Genomic DNA, 12,213 nt, shown 5'->3' on the forward strand with positions numbered 1-12,213 from the left:
AAAAAAAAAGTATACAGAAGTTTAAAACAAATCTCAGTTATTTGGGGACAGTGACCAGAAGGGAGGGATTTGAGGTAATCAAGCTTTGCTTCTTTATCTAGTTATTGCTTATGTCAGTTTGTTAAGTTATAACATTCATGCATTTTTGATGTATGTCCTTTACTCTGTAAATAATACTTATCTACGGAGTTGTAAGGTTGCAGGGCCAGGTGGTGATGCACCTGGTTAAGCACTCACACTGCAGTCTACAAGAACCCAGGTTCAAGCCCCTGATTCCCACCTGCAGGAGGGAAGCTTTGCAAGAGGTGAAGCAGGGCTGCAGGTCTTTCTCTGTCTCTTTCCTTCCTATCTCTTCCTTCCTCTTGATTTCTGGCTATCTCTATCCAATAAAGATAATTAAAAAAAATTAAAAAGTTTTAAGGTTGCAAAAAGTATGCATTGACTGTTGACTATATTAGCCCATTATAACTCATCTCTTTGCCAAGGAACTCTTATTTCAAGAGATAAGAGTTCCTAATCCTGGGAGCCCTTTTGTAGGAAAAGCCTGGGTAGGTGTTTCCAATCCTTGAGTTCAGAGATTATTTCCCCCTGTATATTGTGCTTAGTCTGTCTCCTTTATCATTCCACACAGTTGCTTTTCTAGGCAGACACTAAGACATTTGATCAGCTTTATCCTTGCTATAATAATCACTCTCTAGCTCTGAGATTACTCCTAGATTGCTCATGAAAGTTGCTGTGGTATCATTTCTTGTGTGGTAGAGATAGAGAAGTTGGGGGAACATCTATTTTTCTCAGTGTTAGAGGTAGCAGCTTTTAGTTACCTGCACAACTTGGCCAGACCATCTGCCATTTATGAGCCTCCGGTGTGAATCAGTATTGAACAGAGCTATGATAGACTAAATTTGGTTGAGTAGCTATCATACTGTTTTGTTTCCCTTATTTCATTGGAGCTTTGTGTAATTGGGAGACCAATACAGAAAACAAAAACAAAAACAAGGCAAGCAAACAAACCCAAAAGACACTATGTATAGTTAACAATCTCCTGCAAAATTATTAATTTTATTCCTCTGTAACAGGTGATCTGACATGGAGAGAAAATTAAGCAGAATCCATCTTGCTGTGGAACCTGATGTAATTCACTTTCTACAAGTCACATGGGAGAAAACACTCGACTCTGGCTTTGCCATCACACTTACTGATGGTCAGTCAGCTTGGACTGGGACAGGTAATATTAGTAGCAGGCTATTCCTTTGTCTTAAGTGATAGTTCAGCTGAAGTGTTACTTCAGTAGATAATGTGCTTCTACTTGTTATGACTACATCTTATGCACAGATTTTTAATGTTTAGTATTTTTGGTAAGTAACATCAGAGTAGAGAAGTAGGCATATGTCTCCCCCCCCCCCCCCCCCGGCAGGAATTTCTGGCTTCCTTTTGTGTTAATAGTTAGCCTTCATTAGAGTTTTAAAATGATCACTTCATGCAAAGCATAACAGTGCTTTTTACACACATTTTTCCTTAGAACCTTAGGGAAATACTGAGAACCATAGGCAGGTGGGTTGGCTTGTTCAAGTAAGGTAGTGGTGTTTTTTTTTTTTTTACTTTATGTTCTTACATTGATTGAATTTCTTAAATTGTCAATATTTCTGTAGTTATGCAACAGTAATTTATGGAATTATGTTGGCCATGATGCTTTAGGTAAAATAAGTTTGTAGTATTAACTGCATACTATTAATTAATTGATTAATTATTTGCCATCTGAGTTACCACTGGGGCTTGGTGCCTGTATGGTGACTCCACTGTTCTCAATAGCCATTTACCCCCTTTTCTTTATTCCTGATAGAGAAGGAGAAACATAATGAAATAGAAAGGGTGAGAGAGAGAGAGGCCAACCTGTAGCACTGCTGCACTACTCAGGAAACTCCCTCTGCTGCAGGTAGGCACTGAAGACTCGAACCCAGGTCCACCGCGCATAATAATTTATATGCTAGATTGGCTGAGCCACCATTTAGTGCATGTTCCCACTGTCTCTCTTTCTCTCTTTCTTCCCTCTGCCTCCCCCCACCCTTTTTACTTTTTCAGTTAGAAAGATCCAGCCAGATAGACTGAGGGAAAGGAAATACAGCACTGAAGTTCTTTTTTTTTTTTAATTTTTATTTATTTTCCCTTTTGTTGCCCTTTTAAAAAATTTTTGTTGTAGTTGGATAGGACAGACAGAAATGGAGGGAGGAGGGGAAGACAGAGAGGGAGAGAGAAAGATAGACACCTGCAGACCTGCTTCTCCGCCCGTGAAGCGACTCCCCTGCAGGTGGGGAGCCGGGGCTCGAACCTGGATCCTTAAGCTGGTCCTTGCGCTTTGCACCACGTGCGCTTAACCTGCTGCACTACCGCCCAAACCCTAGCACTGTGAACACTAGTGCTGTGGGTTCTGGGCTCAGTCCTGGATCATGTACGTGGCTAAGGGACTCTACCCAAGTGAGCTACTTTGCTGTCCTCTTTTTCCTTTGAATTATTGAAATATTTCTCGAGGGGACAGGGTGGTGGCATACCTATTTAAGCACACATATCACCTTGTGGAAGGATCTGGGTTCCAGTTCCTGCTCCCCACCTGCAGCCGGGATGCTTGAAGAGCAGTAAAACAGATCTGCAGATTTCTGTCTTTCTCTTTCTCTCCACCGCCCCCCTTTAGTTTCTCTCTGTACTATCAAGAAAGAAAGAATGAAAGAAAGGAAGAGAGGAAGAAAGAAAGAAAAATAGAAAGGTAGAAAGAGGGCTAGCCTCCAGGAGTGGTGGATTTATAGTCCTGGCACCTTACTCCAGGAATAGCCTTGGTAACAGATAACAATAATAATTAAAATAAAGTAATTCTCTAAAATCTGTTACTGTGAGGCTGGATGGTAGTGCACCTGGTTAAGCGCACACGTTACAGTGCACGAGTACCCAGGTTCAGGCTCCTGGCCCCACCTAAGGGAGGAAGCGTCACAAGCAGCGAAGTAGTGTATCTATCTAAGAAATAAATCAAATATGAAAACTTTTTGTTACTTTAGTTACTATATTACTTTCTCAAATTATAATACTTGGACATTGTGATTCTTTTGTAGATGTTAAATTCTCTCAACTGACAGGTTAAATTGCTATTTGCAGCTTTTAAAAAAAATTTAAATCTCAGGGTAATGCTTGCAACATCAGTCCTTTCAATGCTGCAATATAACTTAAATATTTTAAATTGACAAATGACTTCTTTTATGTAGTGAGAAATTGTGGTCAGCAGATGACCTCCCAGTTCCTCTAGAGCCTTACTTAGCAAAGGGTAAGACTAAGATCTAGTCATTAAGCTTCATTTACTAAGACAAATAATAAATATATCTTTTATCATTAAGGATTAGGAAAACAAGACCCTGGTTATCTCTTAGACTTCATTCTAGCCAGAAATAAAAGCTAAATATATTTATGACACATTTTGTTGCCATGGAAAATGTGCTAGCAGTTGTTTTATTTACTTCATTTATTTCTCATTGAGGGAATGTTTTATAAGACTGTAGTTGCCTTGGGGTATAATTTCCGACTTCATGGCAGTTTGTTTTTTTAATACTATTAGTATAAATACTGTTTGATTAGATTAAAAGCAAAGAACTCATCTTGTCAACCACTGTGCATTACTTTATAGACAGGTATCTAGAATACACCAATGTAGATACTTTGAAGAGAAAAGGAAAGTATAGCTTAAATCTATTAGACTGTGCTGAGGAGATAGTTTTGTTGGTGCAAAAAATGCTTTCATGCCTGAGGTCTCAAAGGTTCCGTCTAGTCATAAACTATAGCTGAGCAGTGCCCAGATAGTGGGGAAAAAGAAAAGAAAAAAAAAATATATATATGTAGTTGAACAAAAATGAAAGTAAACTGTTTTATATTTACAGTATTTTAAACAAAATCTTTCAGTTTCATATTTATTTGTTGTTGGTATTGATCATAAATAAAGTCAGTACAATTATATGTGTTCTAGCTAATGGAATTTAGTATGACAAAAGTGTGATTTCAAACTTCTGAATTTTCTGGTAGGGTGTTAATATTTTTGCTTTCTGTGTAGAGCAAATTTTCTGACAGAAAGTTTTACAGTGCACTGGATGTGATCATTTGATTTTCAAAGATGTCTTTTATAATAAAGTTGTACATCACACATGTTCATACCTTTCATTCATTTCTACTTGTTTAAATTTTAGAGACAAACATAAAATCATATAGTATAACAGAATTTCCACATTTAGTTAATTGTGTTACATAAATATAATTTGGCTTGGACTTTAAAATAGGCAGTAGCACGATTAAGAATATTGAAACAATTAAATAATCGATACATGAAAATGTATTTCCTTCCTATACCTCATCCTGTTTTTGTAAGACTTTTTTTTTTTTTTTATTTCTGCAACCCTCAATTTGGATAATTTTTTTCTCTTTTCATTTGAGTGAAATTAGAAGGATGTGGGGTTTCTTTTAATCTCCCACACACTAAATCCACTGATTTCTTTTCCATTAGCAATGTTTTATCTAATGAATGTTTTTGGAGTCTAATTATCATGTGGTCTACCATCACTTTAGCATTACAGAGGGTTATAGCATAGGGTTCAATCGCAAAGTAAGGTGATGATTGATGTAACTGTTATGCGACTCATAAGAATTGTAGTTGGCAATACAAAATCTGTATCTTCTATCTCTAAAATAGCTTAAAATTCATTGAAGAGTAAATTAAGCTTTCTTACTTTTAAAAATTAAATAATTACATCCACTTGCTAATTATCAATATTTGGTGACTCCTGTCGAAATTATGTCACAGACATAGTGAAAAAGATTTTTTTTTTAAGTTTACTAAAGATCTGCAAGACTGTAGGATAGAAGGGGCACAATTTCACACAATTCCAGTTTTTAATAAACCAAGTAGTACAGATGGTATCACTGTGACGTGATAGGATCAGTAGCTTTTCATGGATGATTAGACTGTGTGTCTTTTGAGACTAGACTTCAAGAAATGCCGTCTTTAGCTCATTAGGCTTAAGTATCACAGGAAATACTCTTGTTTGCAACTTCATCTATCCTCAAGTGGTGCTGAAATGATTCTTCTTGGCTTCTACCTATCTGAAAACAACTTGCGGCTTAGTTGTATTGACCATCTGTATACTTGCTGAATTTTATTATTTTTTAAAAAGTTTTTGCGTATTATCTTTCTTTTAAAATTTTTTATAATTTTTATTTATAAAAAGGAAACACTGACAAAATCCATAGGATAAGAGGGGTACAACTCCACACAATTCCCACCACCAGAACTCGGTATCCCATCCCCTCCCTTGATAGCTTTCCTATTCTTTATCCCTCTGGGAGTATGAACCCAGGGTCATTTTGGGGTACAGAAGGTGGAAGTTCTGGCTTCTGTAATTTCTTCCCTGCTGAACATGGGTGTTGGCAGGTGGATCCATACTCCCAGCCTGTCTCTCTCTTTCCCTAGTGGGGCATGATTCTGGGGAAGCGGGGCTCCAGGACATACTGGTGGGGTTGTCTGCTCAGAGAAGTGCTGCAGGTGTCTCTGTCTCTGTCCCTCTCTATCTTCCCCCTTTCCTCTCAATTTCTGGCTGTCTCTATCCAATAAATAAAAAGACAGAAAAAAGAAAAAAAGAAAAGAAATTCTCTTCAGGCTCGAGGCTGAATCATCCTCCGACCTCCTGCAGGTGGGGAGAGGGCCTCAAACCCAGGTCCTTGTGCTTTGTAATATGTGAACTTACCTCGTGCACAACTGAAATTAAGCAAGAATCATTCGTCTTTTTATTTTTGCCTCCAGGGTTATCACTGGGGCTTGGTGCCAGCACTACGAATCCACTGCTCCCAGTGGCCTTTTTTTTTTTTTTTTTTTAACTTTTTATATGTGTATTTCTTATTGTTCAATAGGACAGAGAACTTGAGAGGGGTAGGGGAGAGAAAGAGGGAGACAGAAAGATAGACACTTGCAGACCTGCTTCATCACTCGTGAAGTGTCCTCCCTGCAGGTGGGATGTGGGGGCTTGAACCTGGGTCCTTGCCCTTAGTACTATATGTGCTTAACTGGTTGCACCACCACCCGGCGCCCCTTTCTCTTATTTTTGTATTGTTCAACAAGAGCTAGGAAAGTAGTTGAAATATAGCTTGATAGTGGTGAATACCTTTTTTTTTTTTTCTTTCTATCCTGAAAGGGATAGAGAGGAAGAGAGAGAGGGAGAGAAAGATAGATAGGCACCTACAGCACTGCCCCACTACCTGTGGGACTTCCCACCACTGGGAACTGGAAACTTCAACCCATGTCCGTGCACACGGTAATGTGCATCACCTGGACCCAGTGGATATTATCTTAAATTTATATTAGCTTCAGAAAAATATATTTAAAATACCTCAGAAGCTGTAAAATCACATAAATATATGCTATGTTTATTCACATACCTTTTAAAAGATGTGTTAAGATATATTTATTTTCATACCAATTTCGATTTTTGAAGGGCTAGGTGGTGGCATACCAGGTAGAGTACCCTTGATAACCACACATAAAGATCTGGGTTCAAGTCCTCAGTTCCCTCCTGCAGGGGCGAAAGCTTTAGGAGTAATGGAGCAGTGCTGTGGCTATCTCTCTTTCTCTTTGCCTTCATCCCCTTCTCTCTTCATCTATTCTTCTATCAAAGTAAAAAGAGAAAAAAAAAGACGCTGGAGGAAAAATTATCATGAAAAATATAAAGACCCATCCCAAGACTATTGTTGTCTGTATTGGGATGACACATGGCACACAGGCCAATATCACCTAAAAAATACATCAAGTTGTATTTTATCTTTTAATTTTTTTCATTGCCACCAGGGTTATTACTGGGGTGTCGGGCCAGTTACACGAATTCACTGCTCGTAGCAGACGTTCTTTTCTTGTTTCTTTTTTTGTTATCTGATAGGATGGAAAGAAATTGAAAAGAAAAGGGGAGATAAAGAGGGAGAGACAAAGACACCTGCAGACCTGCTTTACTGTTCATGAAGTGTCCCGTCCTGCAGGTGGGGAATGGGGGCTTGAACCTGGGCCCTTGAGCATGGTAATCTGTATGCTCAACTGGGTTTGCTACTGCCTGACCTCCACTATATTTTATCTTTTGGGATTCTGTAGTCAAGATATGTTTTCTAATACCATGGAAGGAAAAAGTTTATCCACTATCCCATATTTCTGCCTCATGTCAAAATAAAACAGCTATTGATATACATAAGAATCGTGTTTGAGTCACTTTATCTACTTCATGACCCTGTGCTACTACTCGATCTCACTGACTCAATTTTATTATTTATAGAATGAAAAGACCATCTTTCCATGTTATGAAAACAAAGAAATATAATTTTAAAATGTAAAATCATAGAGACACAGGGTTTTCTCATCATTGTTGTAGGCTAAGTTAACACAGGGAACCCTTCTTCTTCTTCTAGCGTTTGCCCTTCTTCCGTAGCCAGTCAACAGCGTCAGGTTGAGCCTGATGTAAAGTTTCGAGACCTCCTTTGAATCTGGAGAGGTGGCAGTCGTTGACTATGTGGGTCATAGTCTGTCTGGAGCCGCAGGGGCAGTTCGGGTCGTCTCTGGCTCCCCAGCGATGGAACATAGCAGCGCACCGGCCATGGCCTGTTCGATAGCGATTGAGGAGGGCCCGATCATAACGTGCTAGGTCAAAGCCGGGTTGACGCTTGCAGGGATCTGTGATGAGGTGTTTGTTCTTGACCTCAGCTGACTGCCAGCTCTGTTTCCAAGAGATTGCAACAGAGAAGTTCAGTGTAGGCGTAGGGGACCAGATTGGGTGACGAGACGTCAAGTGTTGGACAGGGTGGGCGAAGATATCCACGTATATTGGCAGGTCCGGTTGAGCATAGACATGGGAAATGAACTTAGATGATGCCGCATCCCGACGAATATCTGGCGGGGCGATGTTGCTAAGAACTGGCAGCCATGGAACCGGGGTGGAACGGATGGTTCCAGAAATGATCCTCATGGAGGAATATAATTTGGAATCGACCAAGTGGACATGGGGGCTACGGAACCATCCTGGGGCACAGTATTCTGCAGTGGAATAGCATAATGCCAGAGAGGATGATCGTAGTGTGGAAGCGCTCGCGCCCCATGAGGAGCTGGCCAGTCTTGCAATGATGTGATTCCTCGCGCCCACCTTTGCTGCAGTTTTTATGAGATGTTCGTGAAATGACAGGGTGCGATAGAGAGTAATGCCAAGATAGACTGGCTGGGCTTCATGCCGGATTCTCGTATCGTCAGGCTGCACATTAAGCTCACGCGAGGCTGAGGCATGGTGTAGATGGAAAACAGATGATACCGTTTTTGCAGTGCTAGGGATTAGTCGCCATTTTTTACAGTAATCAGATATCAGAGACATGTCTTTCGTGAGTGTTTCCTCGAGGATGTTGAACTTGGATGCCTGAGTTGCACAGCAGATGTCATCGGCGTAGATGAACTTCCTTGAAGAAGTTTCTGGGAGGTCATTGATGTAAATATTAAATAGCGTAGGAGCCAGAACAGAGCCCTGGGGGAGGCCACTTGAGACAAGTCTCCAACTGCTAGACTTGTCACCCAGACACACCCGGAATCTTCTGTTTTGGAGAAGAAACGATATAGTGTTGGCCACCCATGGAGGCAGGCATCTTGAGATCTTGACTAGGAGACCCCGGGAACCCTATAAACACATTACACATCTTGAGATCTTGACTAGGAGACCACGGGAACCCTATAAACACATTACACATCGCAGGCAAATGGAAGTTGAAATCCTGTCCTTTTCAACAAATAGTTGGCAAGGAGGTTGACCCAGTGGGTAGAACACATGACTTGCTTACCTGGGTTTGATACCAAACACTGAATATGCTTACTTGCTCCCTTGCATTCTTTCTCACAAAGAGGTGACAGAATGTTTAAAGCAAATAGCAGACAAATTGCATCTTTTAAATACAAGAAAGGGAAAACCCTAAGTGACATGCATGAAGAGGAGCCCAACAATTGAAACAGTTAAAAGGAACTGAAGTTCTAACTATTGGTTACAGAATAACCTGAACTAGAATGTCTAAGTGGCTATGGCTAGAATATCAGAGTGAGCACAAGGTTGAGAATGCAGGGTTTTAATGAATTTAATCTGCGCTCTCAAGATAATCAAGGGAACTTGGAAGTGTTAGCTTCTTATTGAAATCACCTTAAAGCAAAGCAAAGCAAAGCAAAACAAGATAGAACAACACTCTCTAACTTCAGAATACAACCTAAAATTTGGCCAATCATTAAAAGCTGTGAGTAAATAAAAGTCATAATTAAAACCCTATGTCTGTGTCATGTTTGTGTCAAATTTGAACTCTGATTGAAGTGTAGAAGCCAAGTTGGGAAATCACCTTTCAGGCTTGGAGAGAGAACACACAGGAAGCCATGAGTGTGGTCTGTGAGGTGGAAATTCTGCACCATATGGGAGAGTGTCATGGGAACAAGGAAAGCTCTGGTGTTGTAGTCTGATTTGGCTTACAAACTTGTAGTGTGGAGACTGAATTTATTTATTCATTTTAATAGAGGCAGAGAGAAGTTGACAGGGAAGAGAGAAGGGAGAGAGATAGAAGAGATAAAGAGAGAAGGCAAGGGAAAGGAAGAGGAGGGGGGAGGGGAGAGAGAGAGAGAGAAAGAAAGAGAGAGAGAGAGAAGAGAGAGAGAGAGAAACTTATAGTAGTGCTTCACTGCTCATGAAACTTCTTCCCTACAATGGGGTTTGAATCTGGGTCCTTGAAGGTCGGTCATCTTGTGTATAATTTCTTGAGTGTGCTACCACCTGGCCTATTTACTACTTTTTCTTTTTAAAATCATGGTTATAAATGAGTAGCAAGAGATAAATGTGTAGGAATTTTAGTTTCATCTTACAACATTGTATTAATGTTTCTCGTAGTTTGTGAATCAGACATTTCCCAAGAAGCTGATGATATGGCTATGGAAAAAGAGAAATATGTTGAGGAACTGAGAAGAGCCTTGGTGTCTGGAGCGGGACCAGGTGACAGATACACGTTTGATTTTTCTAAGGAATCTTGTCACTTCTCTTTGGAGAAAAAGCTGAAAGATGTTTCAGTAAGTAAAACATTTCCATCATGTTTTAAGTGGTAAGGTTGTCAGAGTTCTGGCCCGTGGAGATAACTCATACAGGATAGGTTATTGAGCCTTTTTTTTTTCTTTCTGGAATTAAATAGATTGGAAAATATTTTCTAGAGGGTCAGGAAGATAGTTCACTGGGTAGGGCTTTTGCCCTACCAGGAGCAAGAATGCACCTGAACTGTGCTCTCTCTACTCTTGATCTCTTTCTATCTCTGTCTCTTTAGGGGAGAAGAAAATGTCTGTGTGCTGAAATCACATGTCCCAAGCCCCCCCACACACATACTCACACACACACACACACACACACACACACACACTCACACACTCACACACACACTCACACTCACACACTCATACGCGCGCACACACACACACACACACACACACCTCCACTGGAGTGCTCAGTACTTGCGTCTGTGCCGCCCCTGAATTCTTTTTTTTTTTTTTAAATTTAGTTCCATATTGGACGAACATAGAGAAGCTGAGTTGAAAGAGAGAAGTAGAGGATGAGAGATAGAGGAAGAGAGAGAGAAAGAGGGACATTTGCAGTACTGCTTCACCACTTACGAAGCATCTTCTTCACAGCTGGGGACCAGGGAATTGAACCTGGGTCCTTACACTTTACACATGGTAACATATGCCTTAACCAAGTGCACCACCACCCAGACCCTGACCCCTGGATTCTATCTCTAGTGCTGCATATAGCATACAATGCTCTTCTCTTTCTTATTAAATAAATAGTAAATAAAACACTAATGATGATAATAAAGACTAGTATGAATATTAAATAGATAAATAATATTAAATACATGAAAGTAAATCTTTAAAATCATTTGACTCAGGATGATTAAAACAATTCACCAATTACAGAAGCTTTTGAAGCAAAGAATGGAGTGATTTAAAAAAAATTTAATTTATTTATAAAAAGGAAATAGTGACTAAACCATAGGATAAGAGGTGTACAACTCCACACAGTTTCCACCACCAGGACTCTGTGTCCCATATCCTCCCCCAATAGCTTTCCTATTCTTTAATCCTCTGGGAGTATGGACCCAAGGTCATTATGGGATTCAAAAGGTGGAAGGTCTGGCTTCTGAAACTGCTTACCCACTGAACATGGGCTTTGACTGTTTGATCCATACTCCCAGCCTGCCTCTCTCTTTCCATAGTTGGATGGGGCTCTGGGTAAGCAGAGCTCCAGGGCACATTGGTGGTGGTCGTCTGTCCAGGGAAGCCTGGTCAGTGTCATGCTAGCATCTGGAACATGGAGGCTGCAAAGAGAGTTAACATACAAAGCCAAACAAATTGTTGAACAATCATGAATCCAAAGGCTGGAGTAGTGCAGATGAAGTGTTGGGGGTGGGGGGGGGGTCTTCGTTTTGTAAGTAGCTAGTAGGCATATTTTAGTTATAGTCTAAAGGGCCTATGGCTATACTAGGTTTTGTTTTTTTTTTTTGCCTGGGCCTGAAATCTGATATGCAGGTAGATCCAAGTTGTTGTCTGGGGAGATGATGTCATGGCTGGAAAAAGGACCAGAAAGCTGGATCAGGGAAGAGAGTAGCTCCCTAATATGGGAAAGGTGTCAAAATATTGTTATATAATAAACCCCATAGATCCATAGATTTGATGTGACCTGGGGCCCATATTCAGCTTAGGAGCCTATGTGACCTCTGCTTCCCTGTAGATCTGAGCTCACATTCTGTGGTCATGAGTAGGAACATGCCAAGCTGCCCCAGTATCAGGACCCATCTTCCTCAGGTGGAGCATAGAGTATGTTGTCCAGCCTTCCTTCGGAGGATGGAACATTCTCTACTGTTGTTGATCCAAGTTGAGGGCATGGTCCTATGGGGGCCCACAAAGGGGTCTATAGAGATGACTGGTAACAATGGAGAGAAGGATTTATTCTATTTTTTTTTCAAGTCCATTTTACTATCTAGAGAATAATAGATATCTTCAGTAATTCTTTCTAGTAGAAAACACACACCTTTATTATTTAAATGCCAATTTATATAGACTTCCATATGCCAACCTATGAAAACTCATCATTGGAATAGGTTAAG

At 40.3% G+C, this 12,213-nt stretch overlaps 1 protein-coding gene across 1 annotated transcript in view; it reads left to right on the forward strand.

Annotated features, from left to right (window-relative positions):
• Window positions 1-12,213, forward strand: part of XRCC4 (X-ray repair cross complementing 4) — a 198,637-nt gene that overhangs the window by 9,515 nt on the left and 176,909 nt on the right. Inside the window, exons 2-3 of the mRNA XM_007518812.3 lie at window positions 1,077-1,225; window positions 9,954-10,129. Coding sequence (XP_007518874.1) covers window positions 1,087-1,225; window positions 9,954-10,129 — 315 coding nt within the window. The 5' untranslated portion in view covers window positions 1,077-1,086. The remainder of the gene's footprint in view (window positions 1-1,076; window positions 1,226-9,953; window positions 10,130-12,213) is intronic.

The sequence above is a fragment of the Erinaceus europaeus genome, chromosome 11 (genome assembly GCF_950295315.1).
Source record: "Erinaceus europaeus chromosome 11, mEriEur2.1, whole genome shotgun sequence".
NCBI lineage: Eukaryota > Metazoa > Chordata > Mammalia > Eulipotyphla > Erinaceidae > Erinaceus > Erinaceus europaeus.